At 38.5% G+C, this 25,364-nt stretch overlaps 1 protein-coding gene and 2 pseudogenes across 1 annotated transcript; 1 reads left to right on the forward strand and 2 right to left on the reverse strand.

Annotated features, from left to right (window-relative positions):
- The first annotated feature begins 283 nt into the window (after positions 1–283).
- Positions 284–2,008, forward strand: LOC140505042 (carnosine N-methyltransferase-like; annotated as a pseudogene).
- Positions 2,009–4,323: 2,315 nt separating this feature from the next.
- On the reverse strand, positions 4,324–11,893 carry LOC140507660 (tripartite motif-containing protein 43-like). Its single transcript, XM_072615658.1, has 6 exons — positions 11,540–11,893; positions 11,173–11,280; positions 7,494–7,793; positions 6,465–6,487; positions 6,226–6,317; positions 4,324–4,565 (listed from the first exon to the last, which is right to left on the reverse strand). Exons 1-6 carry the CDS (start codon positions 11,891–11,893, stop codon positions 4,324–4,326), a joined length of 1,119 nt encoding a protein of 372 aa, XP_072471759.1.
- Positions 11,894–18,074: 6,181 nt separating this feature from the next.
- LOC140507661 (tripartite motif-containing protein 49D-like) overlaps positions 18,075–25,364 on the reverse strand; it is a 31,765-nt pseudogene continuing 24,475 nt past the window's right edge.

Here is a 25,364-nt window from a genome sequence, read left to right on the forward strand (position 1 = left end):
GACAACCACCACACTGACAGTAAAGTATTGAACTTGAAAAGACTAAAAGCCAAGATTAGGACTCCGCAGCGGTCGCCGTTGCCTCAGTATCCACCAGAAAAAGAGCCATACACCCGCGGCGCCGCCCGCCACTCAGGCTTCCCAAGGCGGAGGCGATGGCAGCATCGCGGTGGGACGCAGAGTGGGGAGCCAGGTCGTGGCGGTGCCGTCCTGGGGCGGGCGTGCCAGCGGCCGGGGCAGGGGAGTAGATGCAGGAGGAGGAGGGGCTGGAGCGAGAGTATTTCTGGGCGATCATCTAAGCCTTCTGCCGCCAAGGAAAAGTGCATGCAAGACCAAGTGGATCGAACAGAAAGGCGATGCAGATCGCTTCCAGCTCACCAGCAGAGCCTGCTTACTGTTTCTTCTTCTCTTGGACAAAATTTGGGAATGCATTGAAAGTAATCAAGATATACTACAAACCACTGTGAATGGCTACGTACCTATGTTTGAAAATAAGAAGAATGGAGAAGACGGGACAGGGAAGATTATGCCAGCATCCACATTGGACATGGATAAATGAAAATCTACAGGGAAACAATTTGTGGGAGATTGGAGTGAAACTGGAAAAGCTGAGAGAGTTCCTTGCTACCAGCCAATCATTCAAGTAATTGTAAAAAAATTTCCAAAGGATAGATGGGATCCTTCCAAAGTAAGTATTCTGGTAGATAATGCTGGACTAGGAAGATTGATATGGGAAATAGCTATGCTGGGTTATGCTTGTCAAGGAAATGGAGTTTTTTAATGCTCTTTTCTCCCAATTTTGTACTCAACAGATGCTCTGAAATTAACACACATAAACTTTATATTTGGATTCATCAATTTAGCATTAAAGAATATCAGCTGATCAGATTCTCCCAGTCTATTTTCCTGATGTTGATTCCCATAGACTTCCTCCTGGTTCTAACTTTTCTATGACAGTAGGAGATTTTCTTTCTTTTTAATTTTTTATTATTGTTGTATTTATTTTTTTTAATGTTCTACATTCGCTACCATAAAACTTAGATTTTTACCCCCCTACACCTACCCCCCCACCCCCATCCCTCCCCAAGAGAGCATACAATTCTGTATAGGATCTACATATACTTTCCTATTGAATGCTTTTTCACTATAGTCAAGCTGTGTAGACAAACTAAAATAAAAGGAAGAAATCATGTAACAAAAACATAATACACACATACACACACACACACACACACACACACACGATTTGCTACATTCTGCGAATGAATTCCATAGTTCTTTCTCTGAGTGTGGAAGGCATTTTGCCTTAGAAAACCATTGGGAATTTTTTTTTTTAAAGTTCTTGCTTTATTACCAAGTTCCAAGTCTACCAGAAAAATCTCTCGCATACTGTGGTCATTGCTGTGCACAAAGTTCTCCTGGTTCTGCTCCTTTCACTCAGCATCAGATCATATAAGTCTTTCCAGGCCTCCCTGAAGTCTTCTTGTTCATCATTTCTTATGGTGCAATAGTACTCCATTACATTCAGATACCATAATTTATTGAGCCATTCCCCAGCATCCCCTTGATTTCCAGTTCTTGGCAACTACAAAGAGAGCTCCTATAAATATTTTTGTACATCGGGGACCCTTTACCATTTTTATGATCTCTTGGGGATACAGCCCTAGAAGCAGGATTGCTCAGTCAAAGGGTATGCACATTCTTTAGCCCTTTTTGTTCCAAATTGCTCTCCAGAATGGTTGGATGAGCTCACAGCTCCACCAACAATGAATTAGTGTTCTAACTCTCCCACATCCTCTCCAACATTTATCATTTTCCTGTTCTGTCATGTTTGCCAAGACAGCAGGAGATTTTCAGGAGATACACGCTGAATGCAGACTCCGGGATTGTATTGCTCCCTCTTTCTTCATAGGCACAGTCCATAATGTCATTGATTACATTGATACAATATGGAAAATACTGAAACCTAGGTCCTTTTCTATATCACTTTGAAAATCTGGCAAATTGAACTTTTGGTTGAATTGAGCTATTCAATTCAAATTGAGTCATTCAAATTCCAAAAACATGTTTGCCTAAAAAGACCATTTTATGAAGAACTCACACAAAGCAAGTGCTCAGAGAGAAGTTAAAAGAAGTTATACAAGGACATAGTCAAGATCTGTCTGAAGAAATTTGAAATTGATTGTGAGACATGGAAGACAGGCACAGGACTGTCTAACAAGGCATGCCTTCAAAGAAGGTGCTGCATTCCTTTTAGCAGAACTGAAGTAGCTCAAAAGAAATGCAAGAGCCACAAATTTCAAGAATCTACTCCAAATATTCTCATGGGATATTTGTGCCTGATCTGTGGTAACAGATTCTAACTCGTATTTGTCTGACCAACCACAATTGGACACACTGCTACTTGACTGGAACATAGTGATGTTCTTACATAGTGATAGATTCTTGAAAACAAACATTGAACCCAAGAGAAGGATTTGGGTTAGTTTTGTGTGAATGGAAAAGAGATAAATATTGTCCCATCTCTAGCCTGGGGCAGTGGGATGGGTGGCTGGGGTGGGACTTGACCCATCTTGTTTCCTTCTTCAGAGCTCTTGGGAGGGTAAAGTAATAGGGCAAAACTTTCCCATCCTCCAAAGCTATTAAAATTGAAGATTGTTGTTGCTTTGATGGTATAATTGTATTGTTCCTAACCTAGCAGAGGGGAGGAGAGCAGGAGCCTGGGACCACGCAGAGCAGGAATGTGCAGGAATTGTTTAATTATCATTCCATCTAGTTGACATTGAATTAGTCATTTGAATAAAAGTGGAACCTTTGATTTTCTCATTTCTCTAGCACATTAAGATCTCAGATACAGTTAAGATCTCAGATACAAATGTTAAGCTGCCTCCAGTGGATTCAACATAGCTGTTTCCTCTCCACAAGCCTCTGAAGTAGGCAATAAGGGGGCATCATCTGTATTTTGAAATCAAAGAGTTTTGTCACTGCAAATGTATTTCCTTTTATGGGCAAGGTAGTGCAGGAGATAGAGAGCAATATCTTTGCCTTCACAGAAATATGAGAACAGAATATCAGGGCCTGAGATTTAGCCTGGATGATACAGATCTACACAATATTGACTTTAAAGGTTAGATTCAGACCTTTTACCTCCAAGTTCAAGTCTCCATTTGTTAACATACGGTTGCCTCAAGGAGTTGGCATATTTCTCTTGGGTAAGTTGAAAAGCTGATCTGTAATGAATTGATAATATTGGCTAATGGTCTCTAGGATTTATACAGTAATTTAAAGTTTACAAAATACAGGTTCTGTCTCTTAACTTCACAACATCTATGAGGTAGCTGCCATTATTGCCCCCATTTTACAGATGAGGAGACTGAGTCTGATAGAAATTAAATGACTTGCCCAGAATCCCATAGCTAGTGAGTGTCTGAGGAAAGAATTTGAACTCCAGCTTTCCTGAAACCAAGTCCAAGGTCCTATCCACAGAGCCACCTCGTGGCCTAACTACTAAAATGTCACTGGTTCTAAATAAAGTCAGATCCGTGAATGGTGGAGCCATTAATATTCAGTAATCATATTCATCAATATGATTTCTCCAAGATTAATTTTCAGATAGTGCCAGTAATCAAGTCATTTTCCTGCTTTGAAAAGAGCTTTCAGTTGCTAATGGGGCTAAGAGTTTGGGTAGGTAACCTTTGTAGAAAATCAGCAATGGTTCCCAGGCTGGACTAAGAAATCCTTTTATCCCAAATATAATAATTCAAGATGTCCTTACTGAAGCAAGTATAGTGGACAAACCCCAAACTGGTATTGAATTAGTTCCCATAAATACCAAAAAGTAAATACTAATCTCCTCCACCTTACAAATGTTTTCCAGGCTTTAAGGATTCAGAGCAGCCATTCACCTTTCTTGTGTGTGTGTCATAAACTCTTTGACCATGTGATGATACCTGAAGACCCCTTTACAGACTAATGTAAGTGGATGAATTTATACATTTTTAAAATTTATTTGTAAATATTTATACATTTATTTTTAAAAAGTATGCTATTTTGAATTTTTTTCTTTTTCAAGTTCATAGACATAATACTTATATACTGAACTTTTGTGGAGGAGTGGGGGTGGAGGAGAGTGCTCTATATATGCGGGATGAAAGAACTCTTGCTCTAGGCTTTTCATTCCATGGCTGACCAAATATGAATGGGATTAACATAGGATTAGGAGATAACATATTTACAGAATCCTCCAGAAATACCCCAACCTGTGTTCATTGGCAGTTGCATATACCACATTTTTAATTGAGGCAAAGAGAACTGGAAGAAGATTTATCCCTCAAAAACGGCAGTCCAAAAAGGGGTGATTGTTTTTGTACATTCTCTTTCTTCAAGAATTCTTTCCGGAGGTGAAGTCCTCAGTAAGAATGCTACCATTCTAATGGAGTCAGCTTGAAGATTGCCGGTAGTATGAACAGCGTATGTCTTTCCTGAGGAGTCAGGTACAAAGGTGAGAGTGCTCTTGTTTTCTTCTGAAAAGTTGTAGAAATTACAGCTCTGTGACAGTCCAGATGCTATGGGAAAGGAAAAAGTATTAGTCCAAAATGGTAGAATTACAGTGTCTTGCATGTGTAAGAGGCCTTCCATAGGCTGTGTACTGATTTCTCCCTGGCCTGCAGAAAATTTGGCCAGAGGAAGAATCATCTGTCTATACCATGCTATAGTTAGGAAAGGAGAGAGTATACTCTTCTAGCTGAGAACCAGACTTCTGTTTCAGGCATTCCCTTTTTACTCTAATAGACGTCCACATTGGATATTTGTTCATTGGCAAATGACCCCTTGACTTTTTAGTCAAAAATTGCTTTCCTGGGCTTTGAGATGCCCTGCCCAGTTTCTTCCAGCTCTCCTGATCTGGGCAAAGAATGAAGAGTCTCCTTCTTGTTAAATAAAAGTCACCACAGGGCTACATAACTGGTAATTAATTAAGTGATCAGGATGATTAGGAAATGGTATAGCAGTTAAGTTTTGTAGCTATCTCAAAGTAATTGGACAGACAAGGTCCCCAGCCTTTACTCCCCCATATTCCTTCAACCCATCAGTTAATCCCACAGAAAAGAAAGTTTGCAAAAAAATTTTTCCCTCATTTATCTATTTGTTGACTGGAGCAACGAGTCCTTAAGGTGCAAGTGAGTACTCCCTAAACAACTGGAAGGGTTATTAACATACAACTTTCTGAGGAATTTCATCAGTTCCTATGGCTTCAGTGTCTAAGTATGAAACAAAGTCTTATCTCTTTCTTCTTCAAACAAAGTGCACAGACACTGTAGCCCAAATAGGAGAGGAGTCATTTGTACATTTGTACAACTGAGCAGTCACAGGCTTCTTCATTTGGATTTCACTTCCAAAAGATCTAATAAGATTACAGATTTGGAAGGTATCTTGTAGAATTTAGTAAACATCTTCCTACCCAACTTTCCATCCCCAGGAAGTAATGAGGAAATTAGCAATAAATGGAAATGATTTTTTAAAAGGCACACAGAGTGGACCAGGAGTAGTACAATTGTTTACACTCCCAACCCACACCTTTTCTCTGACACCACTCTTATGTTCAGATGTGTGGGCCCTCTTCTTTATCTTGTAGAGTTTAGGAAGGAGGGAAATGATTGACTGTCCCTAAGAGAAATCTTCATCAGCCTTAGAAATCCCTTCTCAGCTTCATTTCCAGTTTTCTTCCACCCTACTTGAATGAGTGAAGAAGCCCTTAATAAGCATTTACCCTATGCCAAGTACCCTGCTCAGCCATCCTGTTCCCCCAACTTAGCACAGAAACAGATTTCTGTTCCTCCAGGTCTTACTTCTGCCTCTGAACCAAAATGCACCCCAGTGATCCTCCATGACTGCCCAGTTAGAGACCTGGCTTGATGTAATGCAGACAGGGAGTATCAGTAGAAGAGAGCTCTCAGGGAATCTCCTTGAATTTACTTCTCTTTATTTTGTTTCTGTAAACACACTGGGGGCTGGGTTCCACCACAGGAACACTAATCTAGTTTCTGGAATAATTCAATACAATGGCCCTATGTATACTAGAAGGACAAGTTAAGGACACAAGGACTTCAGAATCTTCAAAGCAGAGGTATTCACTACCACACTTGGAAGAGGTAGCTTGTTGGCCTCCTGGTACTGCTGTGAAGAAAGCTCAAATAGAGATTCATAGTGAAAAGGCTGATACTTAACCATGAAAGAGTTTTAGAAATTCAGTTGCCACATTGAGATATAAAGGATCCATATGAGGAATGAAAGGTTTCAGATTCGTTTTTACAAAAATCCTACAAACAAAGAAAAAAAGGAAATCAGTTTTGATACTAAAAGCCATACTTCCTGCCTCTGTTGTGATCAAACACAAACTCATTCTTTTCCAATCCCATGGCCCCATGCTCCAAATTTCTGTAATTATCTACTGTATAGTTACATACCTTTCAAATGTATCACTCACATCCTATGAGGGGAAAAAAAAAATGAGTAAATTCAGTGAAGTTCCTAAATCAATTTCACTAAGGTCATCTATAAACTCATAGAATCCCTCTCCTCCCTTTCCCCTTATGATGCCCTAGGGACTTTCGTTGCCCTTTTCTTTTTCCTCCATCTCTCCTCCCTCCCTGCTCCTCCTCTTTCCCTCTCTCTCTTACTAAACCTCAACTTGTGAAAACTGGATTTTGGACACAACTTTTTAAGATTGTAGGAGATGCTTGGGCAGTCCCAGTGTTGTGCTAGCCAAAAGGTGGTCAAGCCAGAGGTCTCCACGTCTCCACATATTTATCTCATTGTGTGATAAGAACTATTCAGGTATTTTCTATCACAATTTAGAAAAGAGAAGAATTATTGATAATCATTAGGAAAAACTCCTAAGAATGAGTGGAGTTCTGCTAGAGAGTCAACTTCATAGGATTCTAAATGATTCCAGAAGTTGAGCTCTTAGCATAATGCCTGTAACATAGTAGGTACTTAATAAATGTATATTGATTGTTTGATTGATTTTAGTGCCTCTCAGGACAGCTATTGCTGTCTTCATAAGTGATTAAGCCAAACTGACAGGCAAGGTCCTGCACATGAACTCATTCTACCCAGCATCTACACATGGAGCCCTCCCCAATGCTCTAGGCCAAACCCTGTAGGGGCAAACATCTCATCACTCAGGAGTGACTCCTGTCCCTTTTTCCCCAGGAAGCACAAGTCACGCACAGCAGAAGACAAGAGTAAATCCCACAAGAAATGTCTAGGAGGGGCAGCTAGATAGCTAGATAGCTCAATCCATTGATAGAGCACTGGCCCTGGAGTCAGGAAAACCTGAGTTCACATGTGGCTTCAGACACTTACTAGCTGTGTCACCCTGGGCAAGGCACTGAACTCCAAATTATCTCAAGAACAAGAAGTCTAGAAAGAGGCCATGAAAGAATATGTCATCAGTTTCCTCTCCCCATATCATGAGAATCCACTAATCTCACCTGTAGAAGTTCTATATTTGATTTCTGGTTCTTTTCCTCCAATTCTGTTATTTTGTCTGTAAGAAAGCTGCTTTTTCTGGACATCATGGCCTCCCACTTCTTCTTTTGCTCCATTATGTCATGTTCCTGGGCAGCTTCCATCTCTTTCAGCTTCTGATAGAGTTTGATGAACTTCTCATTGCCTGTCCCCATTATGAGTTCCTCTACTTCTGCTGTCCCAGTCTTCTCTTTATTCTTCAGGTATTCCCCTATTTCTTGTATTTTTTCTTCAAAATTTTTTCTGGATATATCTTGATGGTCCTGTAAGAAAGAATGTTATTGGGGTGATATACATAGAGCTACTTCATGGCCTCATCCCATCCCTGGCCACTCAGTGTGGCATAAATGCAAAAAAAATAATGAATGCAATAGTATGAGTCAAGTGCCCAGGATTCCAGTCCCAGTCAGCTGTGTGACCTTGAAGAACTTCTCTGGCTTCACCTTTGTACTCTAAAATCAGCAATGATTTATCGATATGGGAATGGACTTTTCCAGCTCTTACTTTTTGGGATTCTTAAGACCATTGAACAACCTATTCCAACCTATATCCTTCCCTAGCCTCTACATGTCTTGTGCTAAAAAAACTGTTTCCTGCCCAGTCTAATTGAAGGTTTGCCACCTACCATTGCAGTCCAGGAGAATATCACCTCTTTATTTTTCCAAACTTGTTTTCTCTTTTTCTAAAGAAACTCCTCAAACTCCCAAACCCAGAAAATTATCCATCATTTATCCTGTTTTCTTCTTTGATCACTCTTATGCTTCCTAAATAATTAAGCTTTCTTAAAATCCATGAAAACATGTGAATTTAAACTTGATTGTGAATTTTTTTTAGAAATATTGTCTTTGGTCATCTTTTCTGCTTAGAACTTGTCCAGCTACCCCTGACTTCAATATCCTGTCATGAGTCTCTATTTCCTGTTAAGTCTGATTAACACTTCTTTGACAAGAATATGAAGACCTTGACAACCTGATGCTCGCCTCTATGTGCAGAAGCTTCTTTAATATTCAGGCTATCTCTGCAATCATCCAATTTCTCTCCCTCTATATCACTGGTCATGTTAATCCCTGATGCGTGCATTAACAAAACTCTTCTTGAAGCCTCCCACCACTGGGCAACTCTGGCTTCCTGACCTTCACAAACCTCAATGACATTTTACTTGCACTACTCTTGCTGGAATCACTGGGTCTTTATGTCACATCATTGAATTAGAAGTCAAGGGCCAAGTCAAGCACTGTGTCTGTGGAAAATTTATTTTCTTTCCTCTAAAATTTGTCACAGGGCTCTCACTTGACAACATGACCCTTGATGGGTTGTTGAATTGATTGCATTCTTCAGGCCATAATGAAGAAAATATGATCTCAAATTCCTTTGTCTTTCTTGATAAGCCAAATTATGAGGCTCTCTTGTACAGCCACAAGAATGCTGACAAAGATATCTCCATCCTGTTTTGTTCAAATTCCATGTCCAAGCCCAGTATGAGTGGGATGTCTTGATCATGTGGAAAATCCTCCAAGTTATTTTTGGACCTCCAGACCTCCTTTCTGTTCAATATGAGTAAGTGACCACCTAATGACCACTTAGTCAGTTGAGATGTCCCATGCTTTCCCCAACTCTACCTCCACCCCACCTCCATCCCACTGATATGTCATTCTTTGCTATCAAGAGCAAGGCCTAGCAACCGATGAGATTCTGTATTTTACTATGTCTCATGCATGTCTGGGTATCAAATCCTCTCAAAATAAGATCCTGGAAGAGTGGAGCCATCTCATATTGAAATGGACATTATTTGCCACCACCACCCCCCCTCCCACCCCCCCCACCCCCGACCGTGGGTTGAAACAATGTCTGTTGAGTTTCTAGGCAGGGTTGTGCCTAGTAGCCACTTACTGTTAGTGGCTACACTCTCTGTTGTACCCCTTTGCCTAGCAGCTGCTTGGGCCCCCCTCTCTGTTGTGCCCCCTTGCCTAGCAGTACCTAGGAACCCCTGTCAAAACTGTTCTGTGAAAAATGTGTGCTATTGGAACCCCAAGGCTGTACCGGGAGGTGCTAAGATGCTTAAAAGGCACACACACCTTTGTTCACGGTTGCCTCTTTGGAGGACAGCCTCTGGCTAATAAAGAGGCTCTAAAATTCTCAATTGACTCTTGCCTGTGCTTGTCTCCATCTGTCCATTTCAGGAAGATCTGATGTCTACTTCATTAGAAGGGACTAAGGACTCTTTAAAAAAATGCCCTTGGCTTACTGCTCTGTTTTCTTGTAGGTTGGCAATTTTAATCCTCATACAAGGAGAACTGTAACTTCTTCTGCATAAAGGTGATAATAACATAGTTACCTCTCTGAGTCAGCTATGCAAATATGAAAAATGCTATGGAAATGTGCTCCTAGCTTTCCAGTCTGCTTAAACTGTATTAAACTTCTTAAATGTCTTGCCCTCCATGAACTCTAGGATCCAGTGACACTAACCTGCTTGTTGTTCCTCAAACAATCTTCCATATGTCCATATACTTCATTATCTTTGGCTTTCCCCTTTGCCTGGAACTCTCTCCCTCCCCATTTCTGCCTGCTGGCTTCCTGTCCTCCCTCAACTCGCAGCAAAAAATCTAAACCCTTTATGGATCTCTCTTCATGCTAGTCCCTTCCCAGTGTTGATTATCTCCCATTTATCCTTCATATAGCAGGTGATTTATAAGTTGTCTCTCCCATTAAACTGTGTGTTGCATGGGAAGAAGGACCATTATTTTGCCTTTCCTTGGATCTACATAATTTAGTGAAGTGCCTGGAACATAGTAGGTGCTAAATAAATGCTCATTGACTGACTTATTAAGTATAATGGTAAAAAGATAATGCAACACTTCTTTTTAAAGTCATATTTCATACTGGGTCATACAATTTAGTTAACAAAGGTCTTCATATCTTAAAGCTTATTTGCTGACTAAATCTGACATTTGGTTAAGCACCCTCCCCCAACTCCTCTTACCTCAAGTACTTACTTCTCTGCTTTGGTGGATGGAAGCATTTGAGCCTGAGTACCACAGATCAGAAAACTGAAGCAGCAAAGCCCAGATGGAATCCACCAAACCAGCCACACATTATTGAATTTCAGATTAGGAGACATTGGTTTGATTGGTTTGATTTCTGTGCTCACCAGTGCTAAGAACAAGGGCAATGGACAAGATGTTTATGAACCTTAGTTTCCTCATCAATGATGGTTAATAATGAGAAGCTTGTTATGAAATCCATCGGAGACTGAGAGCTCCATGAAGAAGAAACTTCATTTGTTGGCTCTGGTTCTTTTCTCTGGTTACCTATGCCTGGAATGCTCTCTCTCCTCTGCTTCACATACTGACCTTCTGGGCATCCTTTATGTGCAACTAAAACTTCATCTTTTTTGGAAAACCTTCTCAACTCCTCGTAGTTCTCATGCTTTCCCTCTGTTAATTAGTTCCTATTGATCTTCTGCATAGCTTGCTTTGTATAGATTTGTTTGCAATCTATATACTCCATGAAATTGTAAACTCCTTGAGGACAGTCTATCTTTTGCTTGTTTTTGTATCTCAGCACTTAGTACAGTCCTAAAAAATAGTAGGCACTTAATATAGATGGAAGATATTATTTAAAGAGTCAGAATCAGATACTTACAGTCCACCCCACAGTCCATGTCAGGGATCTCTCCTTCTCATGAAATAGAAGTTTCTGAATTTCTTTTACCTGGCAGACCAAGATTCCAAGATGTGTCTGGATCATCTTCTGTAAGAGAAACAAATAAATATTAACCAGGAGGCCTAAGGCCCATAAAATGTATACTCTTGAGAGGCAAGTACTGTTTGAATACTCTGTAGGGCAAAGCCACAGCATGAAGAAGACCTCCAATGTATAGCTGGGTACTCAGGAGACAGTTCAAAGGAAAAGATTAAATCAGAGGCAACCAAAATGACCATGGAGGGATCACTATAAAGAAATACCTCAAGCTAACTGGAGGATTTCCCCTGACCCTTGTATGACTCACCCTATAACCCAGAGCAGCCACTGCAATGGGCCAGTGTATGTGATCCTCATGAGGCTCTGATTTAGAGCAGGCCACACAAAGTAGCATCTTGCCACTCTCACAAAACAGCTTCTGATCTTGCCGGTGCAGCTCACACATGCCTTCTCCTTCAGAGTGCATGGCAATGTCAGCCTGAAGAGTTCTCAGGTGGGAGAATTCCCAGCATGTAGGACAACAGAAAGGCAGAAAGCTTTTTTTCCTGAGACAAGACCAGCAAGCATGATGTCCACAGTCAATGATGATTGTTTTTGAGACCACATTCCAGCAGATGGCACAAATACCCTCTGCCTCTTCTTCAATCCCAGCTACAAGCATCCTGAGGAGAGACAATGAGAGACAATGAGGGAGCTCCTTCTATTCTCAGTTTGTTTTTTAGTTCAAAACAAACACATTTCATGAAATGGCATAGTAAGCAAAGTAACAACCAAATTTCCCTAAAAACCTGGGTCAAATGCTTCCAGAAATGCAGACATCATTAAGGAGGGTGATGGTCAGCTGGGTGGCACAGGGAATAGAGCACTGGCCCTGGAGTCAGAAGGACCCCAGTTCAAATCTGGCCTCAGAGACACTTGATGCTTCCTAGGTGTGTGACACTGGGCAAGTCACTTAACCCAAATTGCCTTGTCTTCTCCCCCCAAAAAAGAGGAAGGGTGGGCACAACTAGGGCACACTGTAAAAAATTGTGTGTGTGTGTGTGTGTGTGTTTTGGATGGGGAAAATCAGTCTCAGGTTGAGTTGCCTGACCATGGTCTAATAGCTACTCAGTCTGCCACCTATGGTCAGCATCCAGCCACCTTTTTTTTTATGGTCCAAGGGCTGTATTTTAGTCAGCAGTGAGGTAGAGTCACACATGAGCATGAATTCCAGTCTTCCTAATCTCAGGACTTACACTCTGGTCATATCCAATAGTGACCAAATAGAACACAAAGCCCCTGTGAAGTAGGTAGTAATATTTTCTGCATTATAATTGGGGAAAATTAGGATGAGAGGTTTGGCAGCTTGGCCAGGGCAGACATTTTAGTTGAAGTCTAAAGTAGGATTCCAACTCAGATCTTCCTGATACTGGGGCTTGATCTCTATTCACCAAAGCACAGAGAGGCCATCTAACACTTCTGGCTTCCATTGGTAGAGTCAACCAGGATGGAGTTGTCTCCCCTGAGTACAAATCCTTTTGTCTCTCTTTACTTCAGGAAACTGTGGTTGTTGAGTGCTTTCAGTCTTCCTGATTCCATTTGGGGTTTTCTTGGCAAGGATACTAGAGTGGTTTGCTATTTTCTTCTCCGATTCATTTTACAGATGAGGATCTGAAGCTAACAGGGTTTGATCAAGTGACTTTCCCAGGAACACAGAGCTAGTGAGTGTCTGAAGTCAGATTTGAACTCATGAAGATGAGTGTTCCTGACTTCAAGCCCAGTGCTCTATCCACTGGGTCATCATCTAGCTACTCCAGGAAACTAGAAAACTATAAATTGTAGGTCAGTTTCCAATCTGCATTGGTACAGGTTAGAGAATCTGTTTCCTCACCTGGTGCTGTCTTCATATGTGAAATCCTAAGTCCAAAAAACAAACACTGAGTGCATGCAGCTTTTTAAAATGTATAAGAGATACACTTACTGGCATTAACTTTTAAAAGTAGAGCAACTGACTCAGTTTGACTATAGACTTCATCACCCTTTGTACCCTAAGAGCACCAGTTTCCTAACACAGGTTAATTGGTTGTTAAGCCCCTAGAGCTTTAAAAAAATGTAGATTGAGGATTGAACTGTACAAACTAAGAAGGATCTTTCCCTTCTCTCTTTGTGTTTATACTCTAATTCTTATTAACAGTTGCCATCCTAAGGATTTCTTCTTGATTCAAAATGGCTGACACAAAGCAAGCACTTGATAAGTACTTATTGGCTGATTATAAAGCATCTGATCGTGTGTGTGTGTGTGTGTGTGTGTGTGTGTGTGTGTGTGTGTGTGTGTGTGTGTGTGAGTGTGTGTGTGTGTGTGTGTGTGTGTGTGTGTGTGTGTGTGTGTGTGTGTGTGTGTATGTGTGCGCGCGCATGAAATCCCATGTGTTATTGCCCATTAATTCTGTGAAATAAGGTACTGGCATACTATTGATTATTCCTATTTTATACACAGGGAGGTTAACTAACTTGCCCAAAGTTACACAACTAAATATCACAGACAGCACTGGCCTTTTTCACTAAATAACCTTCTCCCTCAATGCCATATTTTGATAAGAAAAGTGTGTTTTAAAAGAAATACCACAGAATTTTGACTCAAAATTCCTACCCTCAAAGTCTAGCTATAGAACTTTCTATCTTAAGTCAGTTAAATATCTTTCAGTTTTTGTTTCCCGATATATAAACTGAAGTGGTAGAACAAGATGAATCCTGAAGTTTCCAGCCAGTTCTAGATCCTTGGTCTTCTCCAACAAAAGAACTTTCCTCAGAGGAAAACTTACCTTTGATGTTGCCTCAGGAATTCAGGTTGGAGGAGCATCTCAGCTCAGAGATACTAAAGTGACTTGTGGCTTGGCTTTTATGATTCCCAGGTAAGTCCCCTCCCTCATAAACATTCCCCACTTCTGGAAGCACTAGCTGAAGTTAATTCTAAAAACACAGCCAGGAAAATCCTTTTATACCTTTTTCAGCCTCCCAGACCTCTCTTAGCACCTTATTCCAAGAAGGTGTTAACTCCTCAATCAATCAACTACTATTTATTAAGTGCTTACTAAGTGCTAAACCGTGTAATACAAATCAAAACAAGAATTGAATTCTGCCCCTCAAGTCAATTCCCATGGACAAAATGTCAGTGGGAATTTTGTCCCATTCACATTCTATGGGAGAGACAATCTGAACATAAATATGTAGTTATAAAATGTCTGAGGGATGAGTGAGGGAATTTGAGCTGAAATGTGTTTTTAGAAAACAAGAAGGGATTTGACTCATTTGACCAATTAATCAGCACTTACCTCCTTAGCTCCTAGTTAGAGTAAGGACCTTGGACAACACTTGGAAACTCTGGTCTTCAAAGTAGTGATTTTTAAAAATAATATCTTATTTTCCCCCATTTACATGTAAAGACAATTTTTAACATTCGTTGAAAAAAATTTTTATAGAGTTCCAAATTTTCTTTCTGCCTCCCTTACCTCCTCCCTCCCCAAGTTAGCAATTTGATATACACTATACATATTCAATTGTGCAAAACCTATTACCGTATTAACTATGTTATGAAAGATGACAAACCCAAAGAGGTGTGTGATTGTGTGTGTGTGTGTGTGTGTGTGTGTGTGTGTGTAGACACAAGAAGATACAAAAAGTGAAAAATAATATGCTTCAATCTGCATTCGCATTTCATCCATTTGTCCTCTGGAGGTAGATGGCATTTTTCATCATGAGGACTTTGGAAGGGTCATGGATTATTGTAGTGGTGGGAGTAGCTAAGTCATTCCCAGCTGATGACCATACACTATTGCTGCTACTGTGCCCAATGTTCTCTTGGCTCTCCCCACTTCAGTTTGCATCAGTTCATTTAAGTATAAAGAAAGATTTTTGTCCAAAGTTCACCCAGCGCAAGCAGGGCACGCACCAGAACCTCAGTGCTCATGTAAATCTTCATCACAAGCTTATTTTTTTTTTCTGTTCTTGCCATGGTGCTATGGAAAGACTGTTGGATCCTGGATCATAATGCCTGACTTCATCATGGTTTGATACTACACTGGGTAAGAGAGAACATCTCTGGGCCCTACCTTCTGCCTATATCATCAGGGGAATGTAGCATGCAAAGTGACCTTGGTATCTAAGGATAATGAGTAAACTGGAGGGAGAAAAATAATCCTGCACTGATGAGCTGCTACTCCAGATATGGTTGCAAGGCAGACTTTAAGATCTACTTTAGGGGAATGAGGCTGTGACCCTTGGAGGAATGAATGTGAGGAAGTGTGGAGTTGTAACTTAAAATAAAACTGTGACCATTTCAAATCTGAATGCCATCCTTGGGCAATTTTTCTCCCGGGATTCCCACGAAGGAGAAGGAGAATCTTTCCCAACAGAGGGCAACTGGGTGGAGGGGATGGGTGTCAAATAATTTCAGGATCCAAACCAAAAAGAAAAAGATTGGTCACCAAGCTAAGGAAAATTGCTCACTGATAGCAGTTTCTGCCATTTAGGACCTAGGCTTGGTTGTGATGGCTTTTCAGATCTGCTTGTAGCACTGAGTCAATCAGCAGCATTCTGTGACATTTTAGGATAGTTAAGTAAAACATCTCACAGGAGGGGGAGGCAGTGGATGAAAGGATCAGGCAAAGGTAAAAATGAGAGTACCTCAGGGATTTTTATTGGGTTTGGTATTCAAATGAGAAAGCCATCTCTATTCAGGGGAAAAGAAGAGGAGATGACAAAATACTTTAACTGTCAAAAATCATTAGATTGTGAGGAGCAGAGATGAGAGAAAGCTGCAAGTGTCTCTTTTCCAAGGATGGTCAATAGTTTCTACAACTGTAAATGCAACCATCTCTTATACCATTTCCTTACATCATTTGTTATATTTTATTTCTCCTTCACTTTGTAATGGTCATTTGTCTGGAGCTCCTCCCTAAATTTCCTAAGATTCTGGAGATTCCAGATATTTATTAAGCTACTTCTCTATGTAAGTACTTTTTCCAGATCTTATTATCAGAACTTGCATCCAAGAGATTTACTGGTGTTCTCACTTCTTTTTCACATAAAGACCATTACTTTAAAGTGGGAGAAATGTGTTTTCTTGTCTCTACATTCCCTCCTGCCTTTAGGGTAGATCTTTTTTTCTCTCCTAAACTTTCACCTCCCAGAAAAATATGACTAGGGGTTATTGTCTCAGGAGACTTCAGCAGGACTGTGTAAACTGAGGGCTAATTGTTTTGGGTGAAAAGGAAAACATTCTGTGGCCATTAGCTGTAGTATCAGAGCCACTATCAGGGAAGTGAAAACCTGGAAGATAATTCAGATTATAAAAAGTTATACTTATTACACCTTTGATTAAGACTTGCCTTCTAGACTACACCTGGATTACTAATACCTTAAAAATCATATTGCAGGAGATTAATTTTATGATACTACAGCTCTACTCACAGAGTTAAAAGAGATTTGAGTTATAAATTAGGGGTAACCCCAGTCCCAGTTTCAGCTCCAGCACTATTAGAGTAAGTGGTTGAGTGCTTCCAGTTAAATCTTTTACCTTCTTTGATTCTCAGATTTCTCATCTCTAAAATGGATCATATGTCTATACCTGGAAGGGGCTTCTGAGATCATGTAGAACAATATAGTACCTTATGGAAGTCTTTAAGTCATACCATTTTTCCTTCAAATATTGTTAGTGTAGGGGATATAATTCTAAGGTTCAAGCTAAATTTTTGATCATTCTTCACTAATGGGGAAATTTTCAGGCTTAAGCATCTCCCAGTCCTCCTGCAGCATTTCAGGCCATTGCATCCTCCTATCCCTTTCCTGAACTTTCAAAAATCTGATTTCTTCAAAAATTAAGCTCATTGTAAGTCTATGACTGAATTTTCTTTCATCTATCATGCACTCTAGAGCTGGAGTATCTAGAACTAGGGGATCACCCTTCCCCCCCATGGTTCCCATCATTTCTGCCCCAGTTACTAGTTCTCTCTTTATAAGAATCTGTTTCAGAACGGAATTGATTCTTGTTGATTGAATACATTATAGGTGATTTAAGTAAAATAAATCAATGAAATTTATTCAAAAAGTTATACTATGCCTTCATACTTACCTCATCTTACTTCCCAAGATACTTTTTCCTATTCTGTCCTTTTTGAATCAGGTCTATCCATTTGTGTCCATTTTTCAATTGACTTCACTCTAACAAATCTGAGTATGGGGATTAAAACTGTCCAACCTACAATAAAAGAGACTGAGGCAGAGCTCTGAGCCAATGATACTTTATTATAGGGTCCATGGCCCTCTCTAACAAAGTGACCTCAGATGTTCCTCATGAGTTGAGATGCCCCCATTTTCTAGGACCTTGTTTTTATAGAATTTAATACCCAAATATGCAAAAGAGGAAAAGTGAAATACAGAATCTCATTGGTCGATAGATTTTGCATGTACTTTTTGTTTCATTTAGAAATCAGTAGGTAACAATTATATACACATATTTTTTCTATAAAATTCTTTTCAAGTTCTTAATGTTTAATTATTTATTATTCTATTAGAATTTTCTAGATCTGAATGAGGCACATTCAGTTCCCCTACTTCAAGTTCCCTCCTGTTATTATCCTGTTAGGTTAATACCTGTCGTTTATGTACTCATGAGGAATTAACAACATTTGATCCAATTAAACAAGCATTTATTAAATCTCAGCAACAATCTAGGCACTAAATATACAAAGAACATGATGAAATGATTCCTGATGTGACTTAGCTTATGTTTTATTGGGCTTAAGAGAAAACATACGAAATGAAATAGGAAAAGTTATTATCTGTAGTAGGGAAAGTAGGGACAATTATTTGCATAAACAGAACTCAGGAATTGGGGTGATATGGTGTCTCAATTGCATTTGGCCAATAAGTGTATATTTCTTGATTTCTCTCAATGAGGGGCAGATTGTGAGAAGACAATCATTTGTCAACACTTTCTTAGAAAGACAGAACAAGGGCATGAGGTGTCCTAAGAATGAAGTGATAGGGAAAGTATAAATTAGATACCTATTTCTCACATGATAAAATTATATCTCTACATGTTCATAATCAAGGAATTCCCACCTTTAAGTTGGGCACACTGACCTGATGGTATTTTATATGGACTTGGGAATAAAGATTGTGCTGGACTAAGGCATAAACATAGTAGGAATTGTGTATCTGTACAGTCCTAAGCACAAAGAAGACTTGAGATTCTTGATTCACAGATGCCAACACACCAGATAGTGTTATTTTGCACCTCTACCTCCCAGTAATATCTCCCCAAAATGAAGGACTGAGTACCAAGAACTAGTGCAAAATCTATTAATCTCTAACTATTGTGAGGTGCTTTCTTTTGGATACCTTCATATGTCACAGTCTTCAAATTCTCAGATATGATGAGACCTGAATCAGCTGTGTTGCAATCCAGAGTGATGATCACTGTGGACAGATGAAGATTTGGTTCAATCAATGGCAACCTCAAAGTTGTATTTTTTACTAGGAATAGGGGGACAGCTGTTTACACCAAGAAGTGGCCATTGATATATATATATATATATATATATATATATATATATATATATATATATATATATATATATATATATATATATATATATATATATATATATAAAAATTACAGTGATATCAAAAAAAAAGTAACTTGGACAGATCAGTATAGCTCCATAATATGAGGAACAGTATGTTCTTGGGTTTGGCTAGTAGCTGAGAGATTGTGTTAGATGGTTATTTGGGAAATTTGTAAAATTTTGAGAAAAAAGAAATTGGTAAAGACATCATAGCCATTCTATAGTGGTCTTTCAAGTCATGGATGTTTGTTTGTTTGTTTTTTTCTGAAGGGGAAATTAAATTGTTGTTTAGTGGCCGCCTCTGATTCCAGATCAAGGAGAAATGGTTAGAAGTTATACAAAGAGGCAAATTTAACCTCAATGTGAGAAAAACTCTACTGGTAATGAAAAAATTAATTATAATTGTTAGTTATAAAAAGAATGGCTTATGTTTAGAATTATCAGGCTCCTCTTCACTGTATGTTTTTAAGCAAAAAGGGTTGGATAAATAGTTTGGTGAATTGTCGTTTGGATAAAGGTAAACTAGTTGGTCACTGAGGTAGGTTCCTTCCAGCCATGACATTCCAGGATTCTGTGAAAGCCAAATGGGATCTGACCCAAAGAAAAGTTGGATAAGACATGGAGATGAGCTGGTTCTTTGTTATCAGTTTTCTCACCTTTAAAATAGAAAATCCATTCCATAACTCCAGGGATGGGAGGCATAGTCATGTATATATGGAAGGATTCTATTTCATTTTGCAGCACAAATACATTCCTAGGGAAAACAAATTTCAAGTTTATGTCACCAGGTGTCAAATGACCAATGGCACAGTCCTCAGTGCTCCAGTCAGTCAAGGTCCATTAGACCACAAAAATTTTTTTTTGTGGTTTCTAATGAAGTGAGAAGTAATTATATCTGTTTAATATTTTTTCATATTCTGAGGACAGAAAAAAATGATATATGGTTAGGACAATGATTAGATGAATTTGAATTAAGAAAATGAGACTTTGTAACTAATCACCTGTTCATTGCCTTGAAGGGATCCAGAGTATATAGGAGAGAATCTTGCAGTTTCTATCCCTGTAATATTTCTCACATTTGCCCTTTATATTTCCTTTCATCCCATGACCATCTAAATTTAGGCCCCTCTTATCTCGACTATTAATATGACCTCCTAATTTGTCTCAATATATTGAATATAGTCTGCCTAGAACTTTAGGTCATATCAATTAAATTCCAGTGACTCCCTATTACCTCAGTAATAAAATATTGATCTTGAATGGCCTTCTGTTTGGCCATTAAAACTCTCCACAGCATGGCTGCAATCTGTCTTTACATTTTCACTTACATTACTATCTTCCTTTTCCACTATGTTCCAGTCTCATTGTATATCGCTTTCTTTCTATGTTCCAGCCTATGTTCTAGGTCTCTCTGCTTCCTGTATTGTGCATAGAACATAGGATAGTGTTGAACTTACTACCTTAGAGGGTGAAGAAAGGGGAAAGAGAAGAAACTAGCCTGTATATGGTGAAAGACTGGCAAGAGTACAGAGGAGCAATGGAATATAGCACTTCACTTTTTTCTTTGAGACATGGATTGTTCATCTTATTATCTCTTCATTTTATCTTCTATGTTTCTTCATCTTACTTTCTGGGGCTTTACCTGAAGCAAATCCACATCTGGTTTCTTACCCTCCTCCTTGAATTCTGTGTTCCTCTTCATTAATTCTTGGTCCTGGTGGGACAATCCACTAATTCTTCTCTTCAGGCCTTCTAAATTAGCTGTCCCCTGTCTTTACACATATGATAGCAATATATCCTTCTCCTCATTTAGAAATCACTTCATTTTCTGTAATTCACACAAAATATTTGTCTTTTAAATTTCTATTTCATCCTATAAGTAAAGAGGTGAGACTGATGAATAGAGTAAATGACATGACACTAAATGACAATAAGTGAGTGATAGGCTTTTTAGTTTCCATTTGGTTTCTGATTTTGTTGATTCTGTGGCTGAAGCTGGCCATGGACAGGGAGTGCCCTTTCTATACTCTCCCTACTGCACCATGCTTAGTGCCTAAAGCACATTCTTGCCTTCTCCTGCTTGGAACCATCACATTCCTTCCCATTGTGTTCTCTATCTGCTATAATGCAAAGCACAGTTTATCTGAAATCTTTGGACCTGACTATGTACACTTACCAGCTATGTGCCCTTGGGAAAAACAGGTCACCCAGTGTCCTCATTTATGAAGACCAATATATTTACTACTTCTCCCCAAGGGATAGTTGGTGGGATGACAGTAGACAGTGCATTTTAAATGTTGAAGGATCAAAATATAGATACTTGCCTCCATCAATGTAAATTTAATCTTCTCATGGGTCACTTGTTGAACAATCTTCTCTGTTTTCTTCCACAAATTAGTCTTAGTTTCTTGAAGTTTTTCTTGTAAATTTAAAAAGAAAAATGTGAATTCTTGTGTACCTGAGATATTTCAGTTCTAAGTAGTGAAATCTATTCATGTATGAATGTCTGAGAGATCAATTAATAATAAAACAGTTTTGCTCTGTTGACCTGAAAGTTTGGTTAAAAAAGGCAAACAGGCTAAATGCCTACTGATTATTCCCTTAAAGCTAATAGTTACATGATCATGGAGCCAGAAAAACTTCTGACTGACTAATACAAGAATGACCAGGCTTAAATCTGTTTTAGGACAACAGATTTCCCGCAGATTTATGGTCTCCATATGTGATTTACTATACCATGAGCAAGGAATTTCTCAGCTGAATAGATTGTAAATTGACAAGGTTTGAAATTAAAATTCAGGACTTTATGTTTTCTTTAATGTTAGCATGTCATAACAATATTTGTCCACAAAATATTAAGATATGGAAAAAGTCTTATTATTCAAGATAATGTCTTAGGTTAAGGGTCTCATAAAGTATGCTAAGTTGACCCCATCTGGCCTTGTGGGCATAAGAAAAGCTATCCTCTGAGTTTCCTTCAGAGAACAAAAAGACTGTTAGGTCCTGGCTCTTCTTCTGATTGATTAATTCAAGCTCTGACCCTTATTAATGTCCAACAATGATATTAAATGTTATCATTTCCTCTTTTTGGTCAAAGGAAGCTGAAAGTTTCACCTGTAGACTAAGAAAGGGATGGAAAAATCTCTAAACAACCAGTCCTGGGTATGCAAGGGGCTCAGGTAGGGAAGGAGCTGTTCTTCATACAGGTCTGGTCTGGACTCTTGGGAAAGCTGTCCACATCTGATGTCATCTTTTTCAAGCCCCTTTGAAATTGGAGGGAAAGTTCTTCTATAGGCCCAGATGTCCACTCAGGAGCAGGGACAACGAATGTGATAGATGGATCCAAAAGTCCATATAGTCAGACAGACCTGACAGGGGCTCCCAGAAAACATAGGATTTGATAATTGAGAGGAAACAGTACAACATACTTAACATGGCTAAAGGCACATAGAAATAGTTCAGTTTCCCAGCCACACAGGGCTAGGTTCAAACAACACAATAAAGTTTTTCTCACAGTTCACAAAATAGCATTTTACATTGTCAGACACAGATTAAACTTAGATAGCTCACAATAGACTAGTTTTGAGAAGGAAGAATTACATGTCACCAAATAAACAAGAAAAGTTAAACATGAACCATAAAAATCAATGCAATTGCTAATGTTAACTAACATTGTGTTCCTTGTATCCCAGTGATCTGTTCTTAATGTCCATTTGAACATCACTTTTTGAATCCCAGATGTCTCATATAGTTGTGTGTTCATCTTTCCTTGCTGAAGAAGACCATGCCATCAGAGAAATAATGACATGATTTGCACTTGAGTTTGTTTTGAGAGATGGAGGGCTGTGCAGGTCAACAGCCTCACTTCTCCTCCAGAGCCATCTGAATCCAGGGACCATATATTTATCAGGATGACTGGAGATGGCCCAGGATGAGGCAATTGGCATTAAGTGCCTTGCCCAAGGTCACACAGCTAGTGAGTGTCAAGTGTCTGAGGTGAGATCTCATGTAGTTATCTGATCCCTAGATATCCTTTCTTTGACAATAGGCTTTATTCTTGGGACAGTTAAAAAAAAGAGTTCTACTCCTCTGGTTTGGATCTAGAAGTTCCCAGATAATTCTGACAATAAAATTAGTACAATCATTTAAAATTGGTTCCCCATATTTTTTGGAAACTTCATAGAATTTCAGTTTAGATCATTTGCTATTTCTGTCTTTACCTAAATGCTATACCTGGTATAAGAATCTTTTAAAATATGTTGGTCCAAGCAAAAATGAATTCATCTGCCTTTTAAAATTATTGAGAAGATACTTTAATAAAGAAGAAATAATTTCACTTATTTTTACCACTGTCTTATTACAATTTTGTGCAAAATTCAAATTTAAGGTCTTATTACCAAAAAATGATAAATTCTAGAAGCCAGTCATTCACATCTGTATATAATCCTTAGAGGAATCAGTCTGATCCTGTTGCTTTTCCTCAAAATTTGCTATTCCATTCAATTAGAAATCTATCACCTTACATGTTTGTCTTATTACTTGGTCTAATCATTTCCTCCATGGAAGGATGTTATCTCTATATTATTTTTATTTATTTGGCCATGAATATATATTAAAATTGTAAGCTATTCATTTTTGCATCCCATTATAATAACTAAGAGATGTTCCAATTTCCATTTATTTATTTAATAGATTTTGTATTGTACTTACAGAACTTCTTGATTATAGAAATTTACTATAAAAGAAAAAGAGGTATGATGTCATATATCTTAACAGAAAGAAAGGATCTCATTAGCTGTTTGAATCCAGAAATGAGCCATATCTGATAGCCAATTATGTGGTCCCCAGGTGCTGAAAGCAAGACTTAGGAGTAATCAGGTAGGGAATTTCCTTTTTCAGAAAGGAAATAGCACTTTAGGAAATAGAGTTAGGAAAATCCTACCTAGGTTGTGCCCAAGGTCATCTCCAAAACCTTTCCAGGCATCTACCATTCTCAGCCTGCAACACATGTCATAATGTTATATATCACATGTCACATGTTATAATAACTTAGACAACTATTCCTATAATCAGAGCTTCAAACAATAGTAAATTGCAGTCCCAGTCTAAAATAGCAAATAAATATTGACTGGTATTCTTCAGATAGGGCCATCTCAAATTTAATTGAGCTATTAATTACCAAATCAATTTACATAATTTTTCTGTCTTCTCAAAATATTTCTTATCACTCTCTAAACATACTTAAGCAATCTAAAACTGATCAAAAAGTTATCCAGAACAGCTATCTAGGGACAAGAGGGCTCTGGATATTTTGGTTCTTTAATAACTTTCCAAAAAATTAGGGATGTTTGTTCTTGCTTGTGGAGAAAGGGGATAGAGCCATGGAGAAAATGTAAGTTCATACTTCACTACATTTACATACTAACTTAACCACACTTGACTTGAGTATCCTTCTGTCTACCAGCAGGTTTGCATGGATATAAATTTATGTCATAGTGAAAAAAATCCCATAACTCTGCTCTTGATTCTAAAGAGACTGCAAACACTAGATATGTTTCTTAAAACCATGAATAAAATTGCATCAAACTTGTCCTGTCTCTACTTTGCTTAATTTTTCTTGGAAAGAAGGATCTCATTGCCCTGTAGTTATATAGGAATCCTAAGGCCAGAAATCTCAAGGTAATCTTTGGGACCCATAACAATGCCTTCTTCATATTAGTTGTTTAATAAATATCAGTTAATTAAATCTGTACACGTGCCATAGCATGGATTGTAATCTCCTTGAAGGCAGGGAGAAGGTTACTATTTGTCTTTGTATCCTCACTCGTCTGCATAGTGCCATAATTGTATTAGGTGTTTAATAAACATTTGTTTAATATAATTGAACTGAAAATTTGAATTAATAAAAATAGGAATGATATTATTAGTTTATCAATATAAAATTGATTTGTGTTTGTGATAATTATTAATAAACATAGGTTATTATGATCCTGACTCACACGTATATGGAATATTTTTTAAGGCTCTGTATATTTTGCTATTGTTTCTAGGATGGAGGCCAAGAAGAACAATGATATTTGCTATTTGGGATGTTGAAGCTTTTGGTCTCTTGGGATCTACTGGGTGGGCAGAGGTTAGTCAATACTGTGTTGTAATGAAATTTAACAGAATAGGCAGACTTTTATTTTGTTATAGTCACCTGGAAGTTAGTATATGGAAAGGTGACTATGTGCCAACCATTCAAAAGCAAAAAAACAAAAACAGCCTCTTATTTTAAAGAGCTTACATTCTACTGGAAGTGGAGGGAAACAACATATACATAAAAGATTGAAATAGATTTTATGGCACAACACATTGCTAGTGTTAAGAGAGTTGTGTTGATTTGATCACTCAAGAAAGCTTTAAAGGTGGTAAGGTATGGGCATGTATGGTGGCAGAAACAAATAGAAGTTTCTGGTCTTGTTTGTGGTTTAAGGAAGGGATTGGAAGAGTCCTTGGTTTGGGCTGGTTATTGAAAGGTTAAAT

This window comes from Notamacropus eugenii, chromosome 5 (assembly GCF_028372415.1).
Source record: "Notamacropus eugenii isolate mMacEug1 chromosome 5, mMacEug1.pri_v2, whole genome shotgun sequence".
Lineage (NCBI taxonomy): Eukaryota > Metazoa > Chordata > Mammalia > Diprotodontia > Macropodidae > Notamacropus > Notamacropus eugenii.

Bases quoted from the DNA above. Each gene is read 5' to 3' on its own strand.
- LOC140507660 (XM_072615658.1), bottom strand. From the start codon at position 11,893: ATGCTTGTAGCTGGGATTGAAGAAGAGGCAGAGGGTATTTGTGCCATC. The intron at 6,488-7,493 runs GTGAGATTAGTG...TTCCCCTCATAG, and splicing joins CAAATATAGAACTTCTACAG to GATGTGAGTGATACATTTGA. The intron at 4,566-6,225 runs GTTAAGTATCAG...CCTTTCCCATAG, and splicing joins ATTTCTAAAACTCTTTCATG to CATCTGGACTGTCACAGAGC.